Source organism: Alligator mississippiensis, chromosome 2 (genome assembly GCF_030867095.1).
Source record: "Alligator mississippiensis isolate rAllMis1 chromosome 2, rAllMis1, whole genome shotgun sequence".
Taxonomy (NCBI): Eukaryota; Metazoa; Chordata; order Crocodylia; family Alligatoridae; genus Alligator; species Alligator mississippiensis.
In genome coordinates this window covers 296,828,211-296,854,472 of record NC_081825.1, presented here as the reverse complement: position 1 = coordinate 296,854,472, position 26,262 = coordinate 296,828,211, and the positions used below count along the sequence as shown (strand labels likewise).

The following is a 26,262-nucleotide window of genomic DNA, read 5'->3' as shown; positions in this document are numbered from 1 at the left end:
AATTAGAAAGAGAAAACTTTAGGAATAAGGTCAGCTCCTATGTAACATTTACTTTGCTGCAGTCCCCAAAAGCTGCAACTGTAGATCGAAGTCCAACTGTGTTTGGTATAATACAAATGCCTGGTAAAAAAGATTCAAACCTGTAGTAATTACTGAACAAGCCATCTAAGTGGCTTGCTATGAATAGATTTAGCATTATCGAAAAAAATCTGCAGCATAAAACTATTGTTTTTCAAGCTATTCTGATTTGTATATTTATTTTGTTCATGAATTTTTCTTTTGAGCCATTTGAAAGGACTACCGAAAATCAAAACCATTCTGAAATAGCTGATGGAAAATATAAAAGAAATCTAGAGCAAAGGAAGCAGTTTAAGGAAAGGTACCTTTTTCAACTGAGTTTTAATAGCGTGTGAACAAGTGCAACGAGCCAGAGCTTGGAACCGTATGTAAAACCTGGAGTTATCTCTGGGACCAGGATCATCCTTCCCTCCTGTGCAAAGCACCAGCTCAGAGTTTGAGTACGCTTTGATTTTAAGAAGTTGAATACATGCAGAAACTCTTCCTTATATCTAAGGATTATTGGTCTTTGATCTATACCACCACTGGTCAGAGATGTGCGTGTAGCTTTTGCAGTGAAAATGCCTCCAGTTGAAAGGACCGTGCAATTTGAAGTAATATTCATGTTATCCTGACTATCCAAAATCAGGTGTAAATATGTGGTGAACAATTATAATTATATAATTATTTGATTTATAATATAATAATATATAATATAGTCATAGATAAATTATTTACACTTACATAATATATAGCTATATATATTTAATGCAACTTGTTTTGTGCTATGCTGCTTGAAAAGTCCTGGTTAGCATCATATTAGTAAATGTGACTATTCGAGGTTATGTTCTAAGATCATACTGTAGTGAAGAGAAGGTTATATATGCTAATGTTTCTTAGGCTCACCATGACGAGAGAGAGAAACAGCTGCTTTGGAACTCTAATTATTTTGGCTTTAGGGCCCAGCTTTTCCATTTAAACTGCACCCAAGGAAAAACAAAAAAAATCTGTTTTACAACTGGGTAAAGATTTCTTATCTACTCAGATAACTGCTAACAATGCAGCTGAAGTAAATACAAGAGACAAATTATCCTTTTTGTTGGCACTGCAATTTTGATCATTTTGGGCTTCAGACTCTAGTTTGATTTCTCTTTTAATGATTAATAATTATGTGAAAAAAGAATGGCAATGTGATTCCTGTGGATTTTTTTCAATAGCAATCCAAGTATCTTGTATATGTGTTTAGTTTAACCTCAAGGTGATTTGGAATAATTTATTTCTAAGACATCACTAAAAAATTTGTGCCACCTTAAAAAATTATGACTTACGGATGGAGTCTTCTTTCAACAGCTCTGCATAAAACATGATACTGTAATTAAAATGGCAAGTATATTTGTTCTCATGAGGCCAGGCTTTTAAAGACGTAGATTGGTGCCCAGTTGACTTTTTATCTAAGTCTCCAGATGCTTTTAAAATCCCTTAACACCTCAATACTTTAAAAAATCTGGTACACACTGGGCATGTACACATGTGCCCCTGTACTGTGAGGTCATTTAGTACTTGCTAAAGCAGTCCCAGTGGTGCACAAGTCATTCCGACCCGACTGTGCAGTAGTAGTGGCGTCATATTTAGTGCCTGCTGATGCAACATTGCTATAGCGACAAGCTACATTGCTGTAGCTTCAGCTTGTCACTACAGCAACGTAGTGTCTCATGTAGACATGCCCAGTAACAAGCAGTCTTTCCTCATAGCCATTTGGCCTGTGCGAGTTGGCAGAGATCTGATCCGGCTTCGGATCCGGCTGCTTCAGATGCCAGGGATCCGATCCGGAGCTCCGAACTGGGTTTCTGCCTCGGTCTGGCTCAAGTGGCTCTGAAATTTCGGAGCTGCCTCAGAGATCTGGCCATAGGGTATAATAGGGAATCAATAAAATACCTATAACTTTGTTGTTTTTTTGTCTGATGAGGATAAAACCTTCCGGGGTGGTAGCACCTGCTGAGAGCATGAAGTGTGCCAAGTTTTAAGAAGATTGGTATAGGGGTTTGGGGGAACTGTACCCCAAATTCTTGAAAGCAAAACTCATGTTGATGTATTAGTTACATCACAGGGGGGTGAAAACTGCATGGGTGGTGGCCCTCATTGAGGCCCCAAAGCCTACCAAATTTCAAGAAGATCGGTGCAGGGGTTTAGGGGCAACTGCACCTCAAGCTGCGGACAAGCAAAACTTGTGACATAGGTGACCCTGTGTGTGTTAAGGCACAGCGAGGTGAAAGCTGCAGGGGTACTAGCCCCTGCTGCGGCCACGAAGCCTGCCAGCTGTTGAGGAGATCAGTGCAGGGGGATTCTGGGGCCCTACACCCCTAGCTGCCGACATGCAATACTCATGGCATGAGTGCATGTACAATTGGCTGTCTCTGTCTTGGGGCAGTTGGTTGTCTGTATTGATTATTTCCTCTCTTTAGTCTGTGGTTTTGTAGGTGTTAATTGATGGTAATGAACTGGTTACATTAGCTAGATCCTGTGTATTCAGCTGGTCCCTGAGTGAATCATGATTGATTGCGGGGGTGTAGGTTGTAGCCTTGTTGGTCTAAGGACATAGGCAGACAAGGTTCCTTGCGTGAATCTGATATCTTTTATTAGACCAACCCAAATAGTTGGAGAATAGTTATTAAGCAAGCTTTCGGGTTCAAAAACCCTTCATCAGGCTAAGGAAGTTTCAGCAGTCGGTGCGTGCTCTTCCTGGATGGGATGAAAAGTAAAGAAGCCAGGGGCTGGGCTGGGGAGTCAGTTGCCAGGCAGATTGTAATGTGACAAAAATCCAATATCTATATTTAGTCCATGATTTTTAGTATCCAGGAGGTTGATGAAATGGAGTTCATAGGCTTGTCTCTGGGACGTGTTGTGTAAGTTTCCTTTGAGGATCAGGACTGAGAGATTGAAGAGAGAGTGATTTTCTTGTGAGAAATGTGCCCCCACCGGTAATTGGGTATTTCTGTCTTTGATAGATTTCCGGTGTGCATTCATTCTGGTGCGCAGTTGTTGTTTGGTCTCTCCTACGTATTTTCCATCAGGGCCTTTGGTGCATTGGATGAGGTATATTTCTGGAGGTGCAGCTGTAAGATCCTGGGATGCTGATGGCTCTGTTGTGAGGTGTAGTCATAGTGGGGGTGGTGGAGATGTGTTGGCAGGTTTTGCATTTCTGGTCTGGATCCTTTTGGTGTGTTCTGGGCTTGAGGAAGTTTGCTTCTGGTGATGAGGTTAGCGAGGTTCGGTGCTTGTCTGAAGGCTAGGATGGGTGGCTCTGGGAAGATCTTTTTAAGAATAGGGTCTCTTTCTAGTATGGGTTGCAATTGTTTGAGGATTTTTCATATAGGTTCAAGGGAGGGGTGATAGGTCATAACCAGCAGTGTGCGATTTGTGCGGGGGGGATTCTGTACTGCAGCAGTTCTTCACTTGGTATCCAGGTGGCTCTTTCAAATGTGCAATCTACCTCTCTGGAGGAGTGTCCTTGTTGGGTGAAAGCCTTTTTAAGATTGGTGAGGTGGCAATCCCGGGTGTTCTCTTCAGTACAGATGTGGTGGTATCTGAGGGCTTGGCTGTATATCACAGCTTTTTTGGTGTGTTTCGGATGATTGCTGGTTCTGTGCAGATATGTATGTTGGTCTGTGGGTTTCTTGTATAATCTGGTCTGTATTTTATCATTCTGGACACTGATCATCGTGTCTAAAAAGGAGATGCTGGTGCTGGACTATTGTAGAGAAAGTTGGCTGGAGGGATGGTGACTGCTGAATTTCTGATGGAACTCAATCAGAGATTGTAGGTTTTCAGTCCAAATGATGAAGATGTCATCGATATATCTTAAGTACAGCAAGGGTTTGATGGTGCAGTTCTTGAGGAAGTCTTCTTCCAGGTGGCTCATAAAAAGGTTGGCATACTGTGGGGCCATTTTAGTGCCCATAGCTGTTCCCATCATCTGGAGGAAGTGTTGATTATTAAAAGTGAAATTGTTGTGTGTGAGGATGAAGTGTATAAGGTCAGTAATATCTTTGGGCCTGTATTCTGAGTTGTAATCTTGTTCCTGTAGATATGTAAGGCAGGCTTGGATGCCATCCTGGTGTGGGATGTTGGTATATAGGCTGGTAACGTCCATGGTGGCTAGGAGTGTGTGTTGCTGGGAAGGTGGTCTATGTTTTTAAGTTTCCATAGAAAGTCTGTAGTGTCTTGTACAAAACTTGCTCTGTGGGTGACGAGCGGTTTTAGGATTGATTCAACGAAACCTGATATTTCCTCAGTTAGGGTCCCATGGTTGGGTATGATAGGTCTGCCAGGGTTCCCTTGTTTGTGGGTTTTAGGGAGCATGTAAAAAGTCCCTGGGTTAGGTAGTGGGGGGATCAAGGTCTGTATTTTTTCTTGTAGTCTTGATGGAAATGATTTGATGGTATTGTTGAGTTTTTTGTGAAAAGGGGAGTAGGATCTTCTTGTACTTCTTTGTAGTAGGTGGTGTCAGAGAGCTGTCTGTTGGCTTCCTTTATGATTGATTGGTAACTGGTAACACAGTAGCTTAGCAGCCAGTCCTGCAGTAGTGTCTCCCATGCCCCAAGACACAGACAGTCAGCTGCACAAGCACCCATGTCACAAATTTTGCCTGTTAGCAGCTAGAGGTGCAGGACCCCAGAAGCCAGACCCCCTACACCAATCTCCTCAACAGCTGGCAGGCATTGTGGCCACAGCAGGGGCCACCACCCCTGAAGCTTTCACCCCACTGCACCTTAACACACACAGAGTCACCCATGTCATGAGTTTTGCTTGTTGGCAGCTTGAAGTGCAGTTGCCCCCAACCCCCTGCACTGATTTTCTTGAAACTTGGCAGGCTTTGTGGCCTCAGCCAGGGCCACCACCCCTGCAGTTCTCACCCCCCCCCACCCCCGTGGTGTAACACATACATGTGATATCAGTTTTGCTGTCAAGAATTTGGGGTACAATTCCCCCCAAACCCCTGCACTGATCTTCTTGAGACTTGGCAGACTTCATGCACTCAGCAGAGACAACAATTCCTGCAAATTTCATCCATATCAGACAAAAAAACCCCACAAAGTTATAGATATTTCATTGTTTCCACATTATACCCTATGGCCAGATCTCCAAAGCAACTCCGAAGCACTTCGGAAGCTCCAAACTGATTCGGAAAGCCTAAAGAGGCCAGCGCTTTGATCCGGATATGCTGCTTTGGACACCAAAGTGTCCAAAACTTCTCCGGATCTGAAGCTCTGTCGAAAGCCTCACACAGTCCTAATAGCCATTCTCATCGTAGCTTTGTTCAATTCACTTAAGACTAAAGTCTCAACAAAGTTTTGCTAAGCAAGCTGTTCTGAGCAATATGTATTTAAATAGACCTCATGCAGGTTCTCATTTTAACTGCAACTTTAGCACTACTTACTTTTCATCTCTTGCCATCCACTGATCTTTGTTCTAAGTTAAGGGGACAGTGGGCGCATCTACATGTGCTATTAAGGCTAAGCAATAAACTCCAGCACTTATTGTGTATGAGACTTATTGTGCTGGAGTTTATTGCTCCCAGATGCCACATTTACATGTACACCTGGGACTGCTGCACATTGAGGTGGGTTGGAGCAGCCTCAGCTGGCAGGGAGCCAGGGGTGTTAGCTTGCCTGTCTGGGGCTGGTCCGACTCACCTCAACATGTTGAGGACTGGCTGGCTGGGGCACATGGGTACTCCAGTGAAGGATTAGCTGGCAGACGGTCCCTGCACTAAAGCACCCTTGTGCCCTAGCCAGCTGCATCAGTGCGTACACGTGCATTGCTGCACAGTCAAAAAAACTCTGCAGCAGGATAGAACGTGTATTTACAAGTACTATCCTGCTGCAGAGTTAATGTTTCTTGCAGTCTAATATGGCTGCTCATGTAGATGCAAGATATTTACTATGGAGCTAATTAGTCTCGTCCACAGTAAATAGCACATGTAGATGCACCCAGTATCAACTTAAAAATTACACTTTTTTCCGCCAGTTTAGTATCTACCCTTGCTACTAGGAAATTACGAAAAGTGAAAAAGATGAGAAAAAATATACTTCCTGGTCTCCTTTCCCCACTTTTGCTTGTCTTGTATATTAGACAGTACTCGGTATATATTCAGTTCTTTAGCCCTTGAGCCTGTAAAGCACTAAGCATCAGAATAGTACCATTGACTTAACTGGAATTATCCCCTTGCTTAAGGTATGCATATGCTAACTATGATAATTGATCATTATTTTAGTATATTGACAGATCATTACCACTTCAGATTTTAATTCTTCAAAACCTCTTTCTCCCTGTGTGGAAAGCTTTAAGGCAACCTTGCAATTTAATGGCTTTCTGAGGCTAAAAGGCTTGGGATCATCCTCTAAGTAGTTGTCTTGGGAAGAAAACACCCTTGCAAATTTATTTTATTTAGAGCAGGGGTGTCAAACTCAAACAGCTCCACAAGCCAAATGAGAGGCCTTGGGATGGTCCATGGGCTGGATTGAGCCCATGGCTCTCTCCCCCTCACACGCCAGATCTAGGGCAGCAGTGCTCACTCTAGGACCCATGTCTCATACAGCGTTCCCTCTCTCCTCTCCTCTCCCCACATGTGGTGCATATCTATCTCAGACCAGTTTCTGGGGCATTGGTCCCAGAGCAGGTGCCATGTGTAATGTGGATCCCAGAGTGTGTGCTGAGTGTGGTGCACATCCTGGCCCTGCACACAGAGCGAATCTGGCAGTGTGTAAGTTAGCTCAGGTGCAGGTGCAGTACCAGGGGCTAAATGGTGGGGCCTCATGGGATGGATGTAGCCCACGTGCTGTATCGTTGTCACCCTTCATTTATCGCAGAAATGTTTTACGACTTTTTTTCTTTAGGGTGTTTGAAGAGAATGAAAATCCATATTTAGTAAAAGAGAAACAGCAGCAGCAGCAGCCATTACATCTTCCTTCCATTCCTCAGAAATTTGTCCGATCTATAAGGACTATTAGACAAACTCTGCAAGAGACAAAAGCAGGTATAATGTGCATTTCTGATTATCTTTTTATACAAGGTTAATTTATATTAGATACATTTATATACGAAATCAATATATAGGAACCATGACAATAAATCTGGCCCATCATCTCCACCATGGCTGCTTGATCGAAACTTTCTGTAGAAATTGGGCATTTAATTTTTCGTTTTATTTGAAAATCTCCCATACTTATGATCCTATGTATTTGTCATGAATAACACAATAATATTTTGCCCATTTTAGGTAGATGCATCATTAATATTGGAAAATATTTCATTGGTGAAGTTTGGCAAATATAACAGACATTACCCGCATACATTATTCTACAGTGAACTGGCTGATGCTCACATATTATATGATACATTTCCCTCAAATCAATATAAGAAGCAAAGTTGATTAGTTTGGCTCACAAGTTTAATTTAACTGTGGCATGCTGTGTATATTTAATACTCTAACAGTGTTACGTTTATTGAATAATTTAGTTGGAGAAGAAAGAGAAAATCCCATGGATCATTCAGCAATTACCAGTGTTTCCTCCAGCCTACTAGAAAATGAAACACAGGTATGTAGCCCTCCTCTCAGAAAGAACATGAGTAAAATACATTCTGTGGCCTTGCTCATTTAAATTGGAAGTGCTTAAAGTATTCCCAGTGTCACTTTCTTAAAACTAGATAATACAGGAAATAGCTCAGGATTTGGTAATAAGAAACTAGTAATAAGAAATAATTTGGTAATAAGAAATCTTTCTTCCTTAAACTGTTATTTCAAGTGCAACCAAAAATATGGAGTGACTGAATGTTATGGCAGATGGCTATTATCCAATATTGGCAATCATACTAGGTCTTCTAGCATTGTCCCTGTTCCAAAGTTGATGTAACATATGACTGTGCCTACCCAACCCATTGCCCGGAGCAGACAAAAATTTTAAACTAGAGGTAATTTACACTAAAGAACGTAATCCAAACACATCGCATAACGACATTTTTGGAGGTTTATTTGTACTTAAAAATGTAGGAAAAGAGAATGAATTTGCAGAGTTTGGGGAGAAATCAGGATGTCAGTAACTTAACAATTTTGTGTATTCCTTCCATTCAAAGTTTTTCCTGTGTTTTAGAAATGTAATGATACCATCAGGACTAACAATCCACAAATTGCCCAAGTTCCATCCAGGCAAAACCAAATGCAATTCAGGTAAATTTTCAGCTAACTAGTTTTCATTCTTGAAATGATAGATTATGATGATTTTACACAGCAGCATAATAATGCAGCCTGGTACCCAGCCCAGCTGCTGCACACAAGGACTTCAGGTTGCTGCTGCCTCTGCAATCACTGTTGTGTGATTGTGGCAAAAGCCAGTTCCAGTTGGCACCCAGGGCAATTGCCTCGCTTCAGTTATGACACAGAATTTACAGCTATTATCCACCTTTGGACAAATTCAGACAGTGTTATTTCTGTTTGCTTAGATTGCTAGCTCCTCAGAAGCAGACAACTTCCAAGCAATGGTTTGAAAATGAAGCTGTGGTGACAGGTAAAGTACCACTGACATTATTGGATGGAAGGTGCTATCAAAATGCAATCTATTCTATACCTGGATAAAATACATGATAACTGAATAGAAAAGAAAGGATGACATGCCAAATTTCACCCTGACTTTAATACATTTCTATTTTTGTACTTTCTGCTTAGGTCACTTAGTCAATTTATGTTTTTAGTGCAGGGATATTTGACTGACCTAGAAATTATGGACAAAAATTGCAGGTGAAAAATGAAAGTCAGCCTCTGAAAGTCTGTCTAAAACAGTTCAAGAAAACAGAGAGAATGGACCAGTAAGAAGTTAACTTATTCAGGAGTCTAAATGGTCAGGCTAAGATCAGATATATAACACTTGAAAAGGAGGAACAACAAACATTAAACAAAGGAAACAAACCTGTAAAAAGGCAAAGAAGAGCTGAGAGAATATGCACATTAAATGTAGTTTTGCTGGGAATTTGTAAAGGCATCAGTATTCATTTGTAAAATACATATGGAACAAGTACAAAATAAAATAGAAATGAGTGAAGCAGTAGTTACAAATAAACTTAGAATATTAAAATCAGATGGCACAAGGTCTGGCTTCAATTCCTTTTGCATAGTGTTGTCAGATTAAACCCTCGTCACCTTGTAGTAAAGTTCGCATAAGTGAAGATTTTAACTAGACTTCCCCAGATACTACAGTATGGGATCTGTGCCCACAAGATATAGGACCTCTCAGGTCATAGAGTGTAGGTTCTGCTATTTAATATGAAATATCTTACAACATTTTTCATTTCCCTTTGTATAATTTATGTTTCCCAGCCTGTCCTTTCCCCTCTTTCTTAAGATCTGTTTTATCACTCCTTGAGTATCCTGTTCACATTGTTCCTACACCAGTTACTTGCCTTCTCAATAGGTCTCTCAATAGCAATATAGCATTGGCAAGCCTTCTTCAAGTGATCTTTTCCCACACCATTGGTGTTTTTTTTAGCTACGCTATCTTTTAAAAAGAAATTCTACAGTTTGTAGTACAAATGATAACAACTTCTTTGTTTAGCAAATAAAGATGCTGAGTGTGGAGATAAGGAAGAAGCAAGCAAGGCCAAAGATTCTTTACATGTCTCTCAAGTAAGTGAAGCATTTCTGTGTCATAACTTTTTATTTCACTGAAGTACTTGCATTATCTTGTTGGCAGTGAGACTACTGGCAAGAAATAGGAAAGCAGGGCTTGGCCTCTCCTTTTGAGAGCTTTCAGTACATCCATCTCTCTACTCACAGAATGGTATTTTCAAGCATAAAAATATTTTTCTTCCAAATAGCTACTTTGCACTCAATGATAATTTAAATTCACCAAACAGCCTCCCAGATATGAATGCAATGTTTTGAATGCTATACTAATATTACTCATGAATGGTAGAGCTTTCAGAAGGAAAAGAGAGTTTTGTCAGGAGTCAGATGGCTACAGTATCTATATATGTTCTTTTGTGATGCTCAATTGGTTCTTGAATCTAGAACCCCAAGTAAATGCCAGACTTCTATAGCTTTAAGGAAAAAATATTATCTAAAAATTCAAAGATATAAATAAGAGATTTCCTTGGATTCTGTTCTATGCTTAACTAAGCAAGAGAATTATTGCTGTTCTGAAGCAAGCAAGTTCTAGTGTCTATTTTGACTTTGCATTATTAAAGTTTGGTACTTCTGAAAGCATTTCTATTGAAAGCCAAATTAATATTACTTAGCTGGTAGTGAAAACTGCATTTTATATCTGTAAGTGCTCTGAACTTCCCCAATATCAAACTCTCTGTTTAGGCGGCAAGTACACTTTATAGGTTTTTTATTCCACAATAAATCCAAATAGTTGAATAAAGAATATGTCTTAAGAAATCCGTGACTTCTTTCTTTCAAGATGCCACTGGACTATAAACAGCTGGTTTAGAACATTAATTAGAGAGCCAGATTCAAATCCAATTCACTTGTAGATTATGCAGGCTTCTCCCCACATAAAGGAGAGTGCAGGATCCTCAGTGACAGAAAATCCAATGGATAATGTGACTGCAAAGCAAAGCAGCCACAACTTTTAATCCATAGGAGCTCTGTAAGGTGCCATGACAGCGTGGGAAAAGTACTGAATGCTGAATGTGGAAGAAGTGTGGACAAGCTTGGGCAAGGATGCTCTGATTTTAAAAGTATAAAGAATTTGATTCTGGAACGTAATGATTGTTTATATCATTGAGACCATTACAGCTAAAATCAAAGAATAATCCACATTATTATCCCACCAAGAAGCATTCATTCTCAGTCTTCTGAATCCACACATTACACAATCGAAACCAAGAAGGGGAAATTGTCTTCGTTAGGCTGCTAGTATTGCACTTTGCTATTTGTTTAAGTAAAACTTGCTGAGTTTTCCTATCTATACAACTTGTTCTTGAGTATGGAGTGCAGGATGTGGGCCATTCAGAGTAGGCATTAAAGGCATCTTGCATGAATTCAATTTGTCCTCAGCAAGCTAAACCCAGTTTTTCAGTAGTGTTTCAAAGGCATCCAAATTGAAATTTTGTGTGTGTGTTATTTTGACTTGTGCTCAAAACATAAGCATTTACTTATTGATAATCTCTGTTTTAAGTTCTGTTAAAAGCTCCCTTCTAGAGTGCAACTTGTGGAGAACAATGCGTTTCACCTGCATCATAATAGACATCCACATCAAACTTCCAAATGTAAACCTTGTTTTGGGAAGAGAAAATCTGTCAATTAATTGAAATATAACTTATTTTTGTTCATTTGATTTTCACGCTGCTTTCCCCTAAATAAGACTCAGGGCAGTTTGCAATAAGAGAACAGTATGACTTATAAAACAGGAAAGCGACATGTTTTGATGATGATATTCCCAAATTCCACTAGGAAGTATTTAAACAATATTCCTTTCCATTGCAGCTAGGAGCATTAGATCTAGCAGTTCCAGCCTGAGATTTGCAGTGCTGTGTAGTGATGTACAATTAATAAAGTTGAACTGAATCTAATCTATGTTTACACTTTACATATTCTTCAAATTTCTTATTATAATCACAATTCACAATGAAAATCCAGATAAAAGAGGATACACCAATAACTACTGTGTGTAGAATATTAGTTTCTTATTACAGTCCCCTTATTTTTCATGAATGTAAGATTCTTTAGCTTGAAACAGCCTCACACACACACGCACACACACACACACACGTGCAGTCAGCTTGGTTCAATATGTATATTGAATAAAAGGAATATTGATGGGTTTTTTAAAGTTGTATATGCTGTAAACATGCCCATTATCATGCTGGGCTCTCTTTTAACAGAACATACCCACAGAATCTTTTAGATCAACAGAGGATAATCCCAATACAGCAGAAGAAAGAACTGAGACTTTTTCAAGAACCCCTGAGACGCCTGCATTTATAAGAACACCTGAATCTAATGAGAAGTAAGCCCAGGTCCCTAAAACTCCTCCATTTGAATTGTAGGATTTCATTTTTTATTTAAATGTTGTGAGCTTATGTTGATTTGTACTGCATAGATGTTTCCATTAATTGTGACACGGAAGGGCACTTTTCATATAAGCAAACGCTACACAATATTCAGATTTAATTTAGCTTATTCCAAATATGGGTTTTTTCCACACTAGTGCTCAGTTTGAAAGAAAGAGAATATTTACACATTCAGCCCTGAGCAACTATCCCTTATATTCCTAAATCTGAGGCGCTCGTGCCTCCCCCCTCAGAGTTCAGGTTGTCATTCTGCTTTATAGTGTGTGAGATCATATTTTTTTATTTAAGATCTCACACTGTTGTCATGAGAATAATTGGGTTTGTGAAAATCCAATTATTTCTTCATTAAAAACATACAGTAAAAAAAGGGCTGGAGAAAGAATATTTATTTCTGCAGAGGAATCTTTATGACAATATAGTATCTTCTCAAGAGTAACAACAGGAATTGAGGAAGGAAATAATATTCACTAGGTAGAGGACAGAGTGCTACAGAAAACTAAGGCAGCTACTAAACAGCTTCTTCAGAGCTGTACTTTTGCTTTGCCACACTTAAAGAACCAACTATTGGAAGGCATGATGGGGGAAGGAATCCTATAAGAAGGCAACCCCGTTCTAGGAGGATAACTTGGGCAATGATGAATCATTCAGCCTTTTGTGTGTCCTCCTCATGGTGCGTGTTACCTAATCCAACACTGCAGTGGATATTTTGCTGCCACACTAGATTATACATTTGTATTTAACTTGCCTTTTGTCACATTTGATCTTTTTCAACATTATTGCTTTCCAGGCCAGTTTCTTCTTGAGAATCCTTTTATACTGGATTGTATTTTCCATCCTGTGTTGTTGTGTTTTTTCCCCTCAATTTTCCTCCATATTTGTAGCGGTTTGAATGTTTCCCTTACTATGTAAGTCTTTCTGTTAAAGAGAAGCAAGATTTTTGGTGATAGCTTTTATTGGACCAACTATAAATTGTGAGAGATGTTAGGCAATTTTCTGGACACAAAGTGCTCCTACCTCAGGCCTAGGAAAGAAGCAAGTAATGCCTAAGCTACAAGGGCACTTTATGCCTGAAAACTCATCTAACATCTCTCCCACCTATACAGTTGGTGCGTGCAATAGAAGATACCACTCAAAAACATCTTGTTTCTTGCATTTTTCCTGGATCATCATAGCTACAGCAGCATTCCAGCTGCTGTTAAAGGACATTTTCACAGTGTATTATTGATCCCGATCTTAAGCAGTTATCTCTAAACCTGTTTGCTAATAAGAATCAGTAGTAAATTATTTACTCTGTCTGGCCACAATTATGAATTGTTGATGACCCAGGAAAACACTCAAATGATGATTATTTTGCATTGGACGTGATTGACTTCCTTCCTTAAACTGCTTTCTTGGAAAATGGGGAACATTTATTACTTGCTTAAACGAATATTGTTTGCGTTACAAGAAGTGTCAATGTAAAAGCTATAAACTTAAGAAAAGGAATAACAAAAATGAGAGCTGAAAGTAGAATAACCCTGGTTATGATTTAATATTTGCATAATGCAGGCTTAACTCCCCTTAAAATCAGTGAAATAACACCTGACTATAACCATTGTAAGCTCACACTCAAGTGCAGAAGACCTACATTAAATTAAAAGGAAGACTCTATTTTGTAGCTATATTCAAACAAATTTAAAACTTTCTTAAAATGTTGCTGTGATTTATACTTTTCTTTTACTACAGGAGTGAGAATTCAGGTTCTGAAAAAGCAACACCAAAATCACCAGGTTTTTCTTTCTTTATGGCCTGCGCAGAGAAGTCACCTGGCTTTAACCTGTTTGATCCTTCTGTATTTGGAGCAGAAAATTCATCAGATCAGGTAAGAGAGACTCTTAAGAGTATCAGCTGTTGATTGTCTCAAAGCAAAATATTCTCAGACAGTGTAGACTGCAGAAGTTTCCACCAGCTGTTGTCCTCCCCTACCAGATCATTTGTTTACTTTTCTTGTATAGACTGAAGGCAGGGCAAGGTGGCACCTTAGGGCATCTATACACCTATAAATCTGCTCCAACTCATGCTTATTAGCGGACATTAGAACATGCTGGAGTATGCTAATTAGCATGCTCTAGCAGGCTCCGCATCGTGTGTATTCATTGTCCCCACACTTCAAAATAGTGACAGGGTACTTTAACTAAAGCTTGTTGAATGAGCTTTAGTTAAAGTGTCTCATTGCCATTTTGAGGCTCAGGACACTGAATAGATGTGAAGGTTCAGGCACTTTATAGTGGCTCTTGGAACCGCTCTAATTAAAGCGTTCCTCCCTCCACCTTGGAGCACATGTAAAGATGCCCTTAGAGACTAACTTCTTTAAAAAGCCATAAGCTTTCATAGATGATGCGTAGCAGGAGCAGCAGCAGCAGCAAAACTCAGCCCCTCCTTTCACAGAACCCAGGGGCTGGACGTTGCCACCACTTTTCCCTTACTTTGCCCTCCCGCTAAATTTTGGGGAGGGGAAGCATGCACAGCAGCAGGCCTGCTTGAAAGCAGGGGCTCTGGGTAGACCCTGCACTGACCAGCTGGTGAGCTCATAGACCTTACAGCATGTGTGGAGCTCCCAGCAGGAGTTGCGCTGACATGACAAAGTCATACAGAGAGCTGCAGCCACATTTCTTTCTGCTGTGTGCCATGGGCTGTGTGGTACATGATCAATGAACTCTCTTCAATACACATGCACCACACAGCTGAAGGGATGTGTTTGCACCCTGTTTCTGAGATCCTGGATCCGCCCATGACTGGCAGCAGAATTACATTGCCTTCGTTCTTTTAAATTTTGAAAACAGCAGTGAAAACTATTCAAAGCCTTGTCAAGTTTCCACTTGGATGGAATTTGTGAATGACCTGAGCAGCAGCAGAGACACTCACCTGGTCTGTCTGTGGATGCAAGCTGAATTCCAGTTCAGAAGGTTTTTTTGCTTTACAATTATAAAGGTTGAAAATATAAAATTTTAATAGTAGGTTAGTTTCTGCAGCAAATAGTAGCAGAAAATTCCTCTCTAATCCAGAACAAATGGATTTGTCAGGTCCTGAATATGATCATGCTATGGCACACCAGTACTAATGTAATGTTTGATCCAGATTCCCTGCCCTTTACACAAGACAACTGGCACATGTAAACTTGGCAGATCTGGCCAGGGGTAAAAGCACATGGCTAGAACTCGATCGTGTCCTTAATTACCTTGGGGACTGAATCAGTTCCCTGCTGCTCCCAGAGTTGGCGAGTCACAAATGTAGCATGAATTTACTTTTGCTTCTCTATTCTACATCCTTCGACCTCAGCTGGATAGAGCATCTGAGAATCAGAACATCTGTAGCAGTTGAGTTAGAGCAACACTATGGATGTCTGTATTTAATAATCATTCAACTAATCATCACTGCAATGTTTGATTTCACTAGCTCTTTCTAATATAGCGTATATAACTTTACGCACAAAATAATATATGAAATTGACTGTGAATGCATTCTTTCTCTGGGGTATCGAGTAGCTTTAATTATTCCCCACCTCTGATTACTTTTTTGACCTAAAGAATAATTGAATAAGAGAATATTAATTCTTTGCAGAAATATACTGCTAAACTTAGAAGCTGGTCAAAAGTTGGAAACAGCAAGTCGTTTTTTGGTTTTCATGATGTAGTTTTGATTAGTGCTTCAGTTGCTGGTTTATTTACATCTTTAAGTACCTATTGAAAAAGTGAAGCATGCAATTTTAATATTTTTAAATATAACAATTTCATCAATATAAAACCTTAATTGATTTTGAGATTATGTAAAATGATGATAGATCAGCATTATATTCTAGTTTTTTAATCGTTAAATGTAATGGTTACTATGTTTCAGATGGATGAAAGTTATTCTGCAGGAAATGTCAATCCTGTATCTCCACACAAAGATATTGGTATGTTTGGAAGTAAAAAGTACTTTTATATGCCAAAATAGTTTATTTATCATTATGTAACTGATTACTTAAATAGCTGTATCCTTGGCCCCTGGTTAGCCAAAACAGTAATGTCACAATGGTAAAATTGTGAATCTGTAATTGTGTGGTCCATTGTATACATGTGTATTTGGACCAACACAAAACTGTCCTGACTCATAAGTAATGAATCCTCAGCTCAGAACTGTGCAGTGATTGGACAGTATTTGCATGAAAAAGGAGGTGTAGAAGAAGAGACAGGCAGGGTTGACATTAGGCGTGCTTAAAACAAACCATGAAGGGAACACCAAGGTGAAAGGAACAGCTGGAGAGGTTCAAAGGCCAGTCCTTAGAAGGAACTGCTAAATATGGTGAAGTGGGTGTACATATAATTTTTTTTAGAAAAAGGTATGTGATGTCACATTCTGAAAAGCAAAATTCAGATGGTTCAAACAGTGGTTTTGCCTGTAGCAATGGTTCTCTAAGCATTTCGTTTTGCTGATAGCTTAGTAAGAGATCACCTCCCCTCCCAACAACCAATTTCACTGCTTCTTGATTTTCATTCAAGATTCAAAATATTTCATTTGTAGATAGCCAGGGATGGCTTTGTAGTTCGACAGAAGGTAGTGAATGCAGTTGTCTCGTGAAATCTTCATTACATGTAGTGGCCCCAAAATTGAGATCCTTGGAACAGTATTTCTAATGCACGAATAAACATACCATTGTATGTTGATAGTCAATAAGATATTAAAACACAATGTTATGGCAATACCAATATTCTTAAAATAAGGTTTTTTTCCTAATTTAACAGATTAAGTCAAAATTCGTTTTTTCTGCAGGGAGTTTATTTGGAAAATCAGAAAGTGAGGATGGCTTTACATTTTCCTTTCCCTCTGAGTCATCTTCTAACACATTTGGAGATGGAAAAGATGACTTTAGTTTTCTATTTGCATTTGGACAAGATCAGAGATCTTCACAGTCTTCCTCTATGAAAGGGTTTCACTCTTCTTCACAAAGTACAAAACCATTTACATTCTTCTGAATACATTTTATTTCCTCTTGAATTCTTTTGTGGCTTAGCCTTGACAAGTGTTTTCAGCATCTTAAGTAAAAATACAAAGCCTTTCACCTTCTCTGTCATTTCATGTAAAAATACATTATTGTACTTGCTGCAAAAACATCTAAATGTTCATTGCTCTTTATATATAAAGAGACAATTTTTTGTTTTTATATTTGTTATTTAATATGTTGTTTCAGTAAATCTGCTAATCTCCCTCTAAACTTGGACTTGTTATAAAGAGAAAAAATGACAATTGACAAGAGCATGTTGAGTTAATTTAATGTATGTTATGCAACTTTAAGCTTCCAGTTTGAATACATTAATCTATAACAAAGCAAGTAGTGGATGGTTTTACCCAAGCTACTGCCACTACTTAGAACAACACAGCACTTGTTCATGTAATAACGCAGAATTCTTTTCTCTATAGCTTAGTATAACATAAATTTAGCTATTTTTCTGTAGCATTAAAAGCTGTTTGAATGTATTTGTTATGTTAAATGCGATATTCATAAATTCATTAACTGTTTTAATGTGTTAAAAAGGTTAGAAATAAACATCTTTGTTAGTTGTTACAGTTTTTTTCTAAAGGATCAGTTTTGTTAACATCTTAACATCTTGTTTTTAGGGTATTCTACCTTCTATTGTTCAGTCAGCAAAGATGATGAATACACAACATAGTGGAAGTAGAATAGGGCCCTTTCCATTATATGTAGTGCCATTTGAAAAAATGTGAAAGCAGAAGAGCACAAAGCAGATTTGATGAAAAGACATCCATCAGCTCTCAGATAGCTGGTTAGAAGACAGCTGTCCAGCAGGGAATGCTGAGTAATTTGAAGGGACTTCCTCTAGAACAGACAGAACTGGATTTCTTCCTGTAAAGGAAATAGCAATTCATTTGAAGAGCTCAGAAAGTGCGCAACAGCTCAAAATGTTTTTAACACTCTGGATTCCTATTTGAAATCTCTGGGTTTATCTTATGAATCATGTGTGTACACCTAACAGTGCTAATATTGTGTGGATTGCAAGGCACCCCAGGGTGCCATGGCACCCTGGTTGAGAATCACTGTGTTAGTGGGAGTGTCTGTAATTATGGCGCATTAAGTTTAGATCCTGTAATGACAGGTTACGGTGCATTAAGTTTAGTACCTATAATGACTTAATGCCTTGTAATCAGTGCTAATGCTCATTAGTGCAAATAAATGGTCTTTTTGTGATGTTAATGCATAGTAGACTAAATATACTGTGCATTAGCATGGGGTTTGCCTGCCATGCTAATGCGCGGTAGAATTAGTTTGCACTCGAAGGGTCTCATGTAGATGCACCCAGTGACAGCCAAATCTTCCTCTTGCATGGGGGACAAATCCCATGCAGTATAAAATTTGAAACTCTTTGTTGGATTATTTTTCAGATTTGCCATAGAATGAACTTCTTCCCCAACAGCAAACTGACAACATACAGAAAGGGAAGCAAGGTGAGAAAAGGCAAGATAATATTATTCAGCCAGCTTAGAGGAAAATGCTACAAATGGGGGGACTAACCAGCTGGTCTAACAGTGATGTTGTACTGTGATGGTCCAGAAAATATAGAAGAGTAAGAATTTCTTAGGGTGAGATCTTTTATGGACCAGCTATATAGCCGAGAGAAAGCTAGACAAGCTTTTGAATGTAAAATATTCTTTGTCAGGTCTTTTATCGCATGTCTGGTTTCCTGTGATCAGAAGGCTGATGCAGAATGTCTTGTAATTGAAAGCTTGTTTAACTTTATCCCAACTACACACTTGGTCCAATAGAAGATGGCACCCTAAAAAATCCTTGCCTCTCAGGACTAACCAGGAAAGGCACTAAAGCCATGTTTATCATGCCAGGCAACACCTTCAAGCACAGTGCATTGCTCCACTCAGGCCGCCTCCTAATCAGGAAGCAGAGAATCCCCATCAGTGCTTTGAGCAGAATAATTAGAAGAACTTGTGATAGTGACAGCCTGCACCAATGCTAACTGTCCTGACAATAGCATCATGGATGTGACTATGCTACTTTCAGTTTAGTGGGCAGATCAGGCAGAGAACATGCTGCTGCCAGGCATGGTACATTTTTCAGACAGATGTAAACCAAGTAGGGCATGCTTGCTAAAAGCATCTCAGCAAGTCTGCATTTCTTGCCAGTAAAAGGTGGTCTTCCACTTAGTCTACAAAGCCCTAGGAGGCCTAGAAGCTACATCCCTTAAGTTCCACTTCTTTGCTAATCTGCCAAAGCCATAAATAACCAAAGCTGGACTTCTTTTGTCACTACTGGGTGTATCTACATGTTCATTAATCTGCTGTAGTTACTGCACATTAAGTTCAGTATTTAGATAACCATAGGTGATGTGTAGGAGGGGCACGTGCCCCTCCCCCCCCCCAAGATTGGCTCTCGCTGGTCGGGGAGTTGGGTGGTGATGGCCAGTGCCCCCCTGAGATTGTGAGGGTGCCAAGAGAAGCACTGCTGGCACTGCTGCCAGCAGCAGCAATCAGCCACTGGGGGACCACCCCCACTCCGGTCCTAGTATCAGGAGGCACCGGTTACCCAGAATAACCAAATATTAAATCAATGCGCCGTACTGGAGTTACTGCCAGCACACAAGTTTTTACAGACCCTAACTATTAGGTTTGTGCGAAGCGGCTAGTATTTGCTTTGGATTCAGATTCAGTCAACTTTGGGGACAGTGGTTCAATTCAGTGATTTAAATCACTGTCCCAAATCGATTCAGCTGAATCTGATTTTGAGATTCAGCTGCTGCCAAATCAGCCAAATCTCCAAATCATACAGGCCCCATCACCTACCCACTCTTCCAGCCCGTCCCAGCCTAAGCTCCCAGCTCTTTGGAAAAAAAAAAGCCGGCACTCACTGGCTCCTGCCTGGCAGGGGGGAGCAATCCCCACTGCCCCCCACTGCCCCATAGCACATGGGGGGCTCTGCATGAGCCCCCAGAAGCCCTGAGGCTGCTTCAGCAGCCAGTGAGTTTGGGGGGGGGTTTGTTTTTTGTTCTTAAAGGGCCAGAGCTGGGGCAGGCGGGTCAGCTATGGAGGGGGGGGGCTGGGGGAGCGGGGGGGGGGTCAGGGGGCTTGTGGCAGAGCTCCCCACATGGCGTGGGGCAGTGGGAGGCAGTGGGGATCACCCCCCCCTCCCTGCCTGGCAGAAGCCAGTGAATGGGGGCTTTTTTTTAAAGTGCCTGGAGCTGGGGTCCACTTGGGCAACCATGCTGCGGGGCTGGAGGATCAGCCAGGGGTCAGGGGGCACTTGGGAGGGCTGGGGGAGCAGGTAGGGGATGAGGCCTGGCAGGGGTCACCCCATGGTCCCCTCCCCACTCTTCCAGCCTGCCCTTCCCCGCCCCCTACTTACCAGCTCAGTGTCCGGGTCCAGCTCTCTGCTGCAGCAGGCAGGGATTGCCCGAATCACTGAAGCTCTCCGAATCTTTTCCAAATTGATTCGAAGAGCTCTGAATCAATTCAGACCTTTTAATTGGTCCTCCGATTCTATTTGGATTTGGAGATTCAGCCACTAAATCAGGCCGAATCTCCTCCAAATTGAAATCAGCACCCAAAGCTTCGCACAGCCCTACTAACTGCGCAGTAGCCTAATACTACTGCACAGTAGTGTATTAGTATGGGGTTTGCCCAGCACACTGCTGCACAGTGTTATTAGGCTACTGTGTGGTTAGCATCTCATGTAGACACAGCACCCTCTCTCACCTGACAAAATCCTAAACAGGTTCAGGTTCGTCTGCAGTAGGTATGTCCCCAGGTGGGGAAAGACAGCAGATTCTGGGCTAGCCACAGGAAAGTAGCCAGACAGGGACCCACATGCTGCAAATGCCTATTGTGGGGCTAGCTGCCCAGCAATAGGATAACAGGGCAAAGCCCTGGTTAGGCAACAAGGACACTCTACAGTTTGGCCAGAGAAACAGCAGCTGAAGGTTGAGGGGACACACCTGCAGCCAGACAGAAGAAGCCCTGCCCAGAAGGAGAGGATCCCTGGGACATAAACCTGGGTCCCTGAGGCAGAGGTAGTACAGTCCTGAACTCTACAGGGAAAAGAGCTCCTGTCCATTCAGAATGGCAAGGGGTGGGAGCTGCAGGCCGTGTCAAGTACTCTCAGGGCTGAGAGAGCCAGTGAGTGAGGAGGTGGCTTGGCAGCAGTATGATGACCAAAGAGGGAGTGGAGGGGGCTGTGAGTGTTGAGTTTAAAGTGGTGGCTTGAATTTTTGTTTTAGTTTTACACCGGAGGACTGAGCATGGCTTTAGGGTTGGAAAGGAGGCTACAGGGGTGTCTGAAGGGCATGCCAGGTTTGAGGCTTGCCAAGAGCAAGGGTGTGAGGCAGAAGCAAGATAAGGCTGAAAGGGCCAGAGCCTGACCCTGAAAGCAAAGCACAGGCAGGCTGAGGCCAAGAAGGCCAGAGCCTGGCCCTGACAGCAAGGTGACACAGGACAGCCTGTTGCTGAGGGGACTGAAGCCTGAGCCCAGAGGGGGCAATGGAAGTAGCCAGAGGCTGAACAGCCAGGCCAGAGCTAGTGGGACGAGGGTACCAGTCCACCACCAGACTAACCTGTAGACTCAGGCTAAGAAAGCCAAAGCCTATACAGGAAGGCAAACAATGGCAGTGTCATCTGAAAGGCATGCCTATGGCTATGGGGGTGGAAGGAGGCCATGATTAAGAGCCCTAAGGCTTAAATAAGGGCCAATCGGCCCATGGGAGGTGACCATTGGTTCACAGTGCCAGCCAGGCACGAGTAGGTCTGCCAGGGTGCAAGAGACTCTGCAGAGAACTCTGTAGTTCTGGGTAGTGGGCAGAGGACCTGAGACCATGAGCAATCAAGTAGGTTGGTCAGGCACCAGTGAGAACACCCCTGGGTTCAGGGGCAGCCTCCCAGTCAATATCAAGGAACATCAAGACTTGACAGGTAAGATCAGCAGAGAAGGTTATATAGAGGGCTGGGAGTACGGGCAGGATCAGGAAGGCCCCAAGGCAGGGGCGGGCAATTATTTTGGGTGGAGGGCCGCTTACCAAGTTTTGGCAAGCTGTCGAGGACTGCATGGGTAGCCCGCCCCTTGATAGATGCCCCACCCCCTGGTTGCTATCTTGGGAACAGAAGCCCTGCTCCCTAACCCCTGACCTTCACCACCATTACTCCTTTCAGCAAGGGGTTTTGCCACCTCTGAACCAGAAAAATACCAAATTATATTCTAAAAATCAAACATACTACAACATTCATTAATTTCATTTTAAAATATTTTTTTGTTCTGATTTACATGTGTTTGTGTAGTGTACATAGAAGTGATAGTATAATAGCTCTAAATGAAATCTTACTCTTGTATGTTGTGGGAGGGTGGGTATAGGTTTGTGGGTGTGTGGGGTGTGGGAGGAGGGTGTATGTGGGATTTGTGGGGGGCTGTGAGCGTGTGAGGGGAGGGGGGCTAGGGAGGGTTGTGGCTTGTTTGGAGGGGATGTGTTTGCCCACAGCCTGCCTCCCCACAGGAGGCAGAGCCCCCGCCAGTGCTCCTGCAAGCCCAGGCTCCAGGCTCCTGCCACTCCTGGCCCTGGGCACTGGCATGGGGCACTTCTGCTCACTGCCACTTGCCCCCTGTTTGCCACTGATGCCCTTCTCCTGCCACTTCCCTCCCCCCAACCCCTCACCTCTCTGGCACCACATCCCAAATGTTCCTGTGGTCCTGCCGCTGCAGCTGGGAACCACATGGTGCTGGAGTATAGTGGGCAGGGGCAGGGTAGTGGGGAAATGGCAGTGGCAGAGGAGAAGAAGGGGCAGCAAGTGGGTGTGCAGAGCACAGCAACAGCCAGGTGGGATTACAGGGCCTGCGCCAGTACAGTGCCAGTGGGGCCCAGAGCGGGTCAGCAAGAGCACAGTGGCTCTATGGAGCCGGGCTGGCTCCCTTCTCTCCCTGCTTGAGCAGCGCAGCCCGGCTCCATAGAACCTCTGGCAGCCTGGCCCCACGCTCCCGCTGCTCTACTCTGGGCCCCACCGGCACTGGCCCCAGTGTACTGGCACAAGCCCCGCACTCCTGCCCAGCTGTTGCTGCACTCTACGTAACCACTCACTGCCCTTTTCCACCTGCTTGCCACTGCCATTTCTCTGCTCCCCTTCCCCTCTGCCCACCTGCCTGCCTGCCTACCCACCCCTCCAGCACCACATGGTTCCTGACTGCAGCACTAGGACCACAGCAACTGGCCCGCCCAGCCCTGAGGACTGGGAGATCGCCCACGGTCCTCCGCTGGCTTCCCCTCCGCCTTAACTGTATTTCCCTCTGTGCAGGGAGACAGGAACAGCCCCAGGCCAGAAGCCTCCAACAGCCCCTGGTAGGCAGAGGCTTCTGGCTGGTGTTTGGGGTGGGGCAGCTGGAGCAGGAGGGGGGCCGGGCCTGGCTGGACTTGCTGCTGCAGCTGTTTAGCTCTGCCACTGGCTCCCCCTCGGTCCCACTGCCTGTCATTTTTGACAAACAGCCAGGGGCAGATAAAAAAATTTAGAAAATATTTGGGGACCCCATGGGCCAGATAGAATGGCCTGGCAGGCCACATCTGGCTCAAGGGTCATATTTTGCCCATCCCCAGTCTAAAGTTTGTCAATGAAAATTTTAGTTGGGAAATTCATTGTTACTTTTTTATGGAGGCAACACTGTCAAGCTTTAATTATGACCAGTACCCCAGCCAAAAAAGCTCATCCCTGTCCTGAAGGAGGTGACAAACAGTACATAATGACAAAATTAAACTAATGGTGGGTGGACAAGTTAAGTAATCAGGAATGAATGTAAAAGGTAAGAAGAAGTGAAAACTACTGGGAAGGTCTTTGCTATATTCAAGTGGCATCTTTTTCATATGCAGCATTTACTGAGCTCTGATAATATTAGAACAGTGATAGTGAACTATAGTGCATGGCTCCTTTGATATAAAATATAATACAAAACTGTAATACTTTGCTATAAAGATGTAATAGTGACAAACCTGAATCTTAGCATGTTCTGTCACTTCATGATTGACTTTAGTAATACAAATATCTATATGTAGTATGTATTATATGTGTGTGTATAAATATACAGGTACATAAAATGAGCCATTTTTATTACAAAGAGTGCTTGCGACCTCAAAAAAAAAAAAAAAAAATCACACTTGAAAAATAGAGGCAGGGTCTCCCAGAATTTACATCTCATGTTCTGGTCTGGGACTGAACTTTTCTCTGAACATAGATCGCCTGTTCTCAAACAATAGTGTTATAATTCACAGATGGCTCATTGCCACATTCCGTTTTTTAATGATAATTGTAAGTCAAACCTTTGAGAGAAATTCTCCCCTTAGAGTTGCACTGTTTTTCTCTGCCACATAATTCTTCACTAATTTCACGTGTGAAATGCCCATCAAGAAGAGTTCTGAGCTTGTAACTAATGTGGAAGGTCCCAGGGTTACAGCTCTGAGCCTAATCCACAATGGTGATTAGACAACATTAATTGTAAATAATGGCTTTCATTTCAGTTATCTGTTGGGAATAAAATAAGATGCAAAAATATGACCTGACACTTCACACCCTTTAACCTGACACATCACACTCTTAAACAGCTAATTAAAGAGGCTGTTTTCAGTTTTAGCTACTTAAGATGTGATCCTGCAGGTGAATTTTGGATATTTATTGCTGGCAAGGTCAGACCCTTACTAACAAAGGTTTTGTTTAGATCTGCCAAGAGTTTTCAAAGTAGCTAACGCTGCTTAGCTAAATGTTAGAAGTAAAGTAGCATAATTAGGTATCTTCTGGGAAATAGTATAAATACAAAGTTTAGTAGCAATGACAAAAGAATCACTACACCATAAGAAAACAATCTTATGTCCTACAGTATTAATACGCTTAAGCATTTCAAGGAATAAGCTTTAAATGCTACTTACTGTAACAGATTGGAATGTGTAGACTTACTGTATTAGAAGGCAGTAATCTCTCCGCTGCAAGGCTGATTGCATGGGCAGCAAGCGTTGCTTAATCCTTTTCAGCCAATGGCATAAAATAGGGATTAGTTTTTCATTTACTGCAACTGAGTGGGTTGTTAGGATCCAAAGACACTAATGAGCCTGAGCAGGTGATTGGGATTCTGCTTTCACAGTTGTGGGCTAGTCTAAGAGAAAATGAATCCATCTTATAAGACAGAATCATAATTTACAAACATGATGTTTCAGTGATATTTTTTTTCCCCTAGAAAAAAAATGAATGAAGACTCTAGCAGTAGAGCACAAACCTGGCCTGCTGACTTTCTCTCTTGGAATTTGAGTTCTTGCCAGATTACTTGCCTTGGAGGCTGAATGGCTCATTTAGAAATCTCTCTGTTGCCTTGCTTTTATGTTCTGCTCTTGATGTCTGCAGAGTTGACACAAGTCGCATGCAATCAAGTCTATGTTCCTGGTGGACAGGGCCTGTCCTAATGTTCTCTGACTCACACCCAGGTTGTTTGCAGCTCAGCAGTTCTGCTTCCAGACGCATCGCTTTGTGTTCTGAGGTTAATGTCGTGCTGAGAAATTGCCTCGTGGCACAGTGTTTCTCGAATCCTGTACCTTGCTTGATTTGATGTGAAGACGATGCTCTTTTTAGCACTTGTAACACATTTACCTTTGCAAAGGTAACTGTATTTGTTCAGCCTTGTGTGCTCTTCTATCATTGATTATAGTCTTTAAACAGCCCTTTATGGCTGGCGTTCCTGTCAAATCCACAGACTTTTAAGGAGATGATCACATAAAACATGAACAGACACACTTCTTTTTCAGTTAAAGCGGTTTAAAAATATACAGCGTAGAAGTAATTTAACCCGTGATTGTCAGAAATTGAGCAACATGGCACGTTTTAGCCACAAGAGTTGAGAACCGTAGATATGGTCTAAAAGCCGGAAAATGGCCAAATATCTCATAACACACCGTGGCCCACTGGGTCATGGAGAGAGACGGTGGGAGACCAGTGTGTATGTTAGGGTAGATAAGAGGCCAAGAATGGACATTAGTGATGCTGGCGGATGGCAGGGATGAAGAAATGAGAGCTGCTTGGGATTAGGGGGCAAGCAGTTCCTGGAATGGTTAGTACTGTTCTTCCTCCTCCAGGCTGCTGTAG

At 42.0% G+C, this 26,262-nt stretch overlaps 1 protein-coding gene and 1 long non-coding RNA gene across 3 annotated transcripts in view; one reads left to right on the top strand and one right to left on the bottom strand.

Annotated features, from left to right (window-relative positions):
• Positions 1-17,710, top strand: part of C2H14orf39 (chromosome 2 C14orf39 homolog) — a 77,409-nt gene extending 59,699 nt beyond the window's left edge. Inside the window, exons 17-26 of the mRNA XM_059723374.1 lie at positions 285-379; positions 6,954-7,093; positions 7,576-7,655; positions 8,208-8,284; positions 8,557-8,621; positions 9,663-9,733; positions 11,938-12,062; positions 13,852-13,987; positions 16,003-16,060; positions 16,918-17,710. Coding sequence (XP_059579357.1) covers positions 285-379; positions 6,954-7,093; positions 7,576-7,655; positions 8,208-8,284; positions 8,557-8,621; positions 9,663-9,733; positions 11,938-12,062; positions 13,852-13,987; positions 16,003-16,060; positions 16,918-17,120 — 1,050 coding nt within the window. The 3' untranslated portion in view covers positions 17,121-17,710. The remainder of the gene's footprint in view (positions 1-284; positions 380-6,953; positions 7,094-7,575; positions 7,656-8,207; positions 8,285-8,556; positions 8,622-9,662; positions 9,734-11,937; positions 12,063-13,851; positions 13,988-16,002; positions 16,061-16,917) is intronic.
• LOC106739048 (uncharacterized) lies at positions 17,402-25,679 on the bottom strand. Of its 2 annotated transcripts, none has more exons than XR_009460326.1 (2): positions 25,059-25,679; positions 17,402-18,010 (listed from the first exon to the last, which is right to left on the bottom strand). It is a non-coding gene; the product is annotated as an uncharacterized LOC106739048 (long non-coding RNA). The 2 variants fall into 2 exon arrangements; XR_009460325.1 differs by having other exon boundaries at positions 25,087-25,679.
• Between the last annotated feature and the right edge of the window lie 583 nt (positions 25,680-26,262).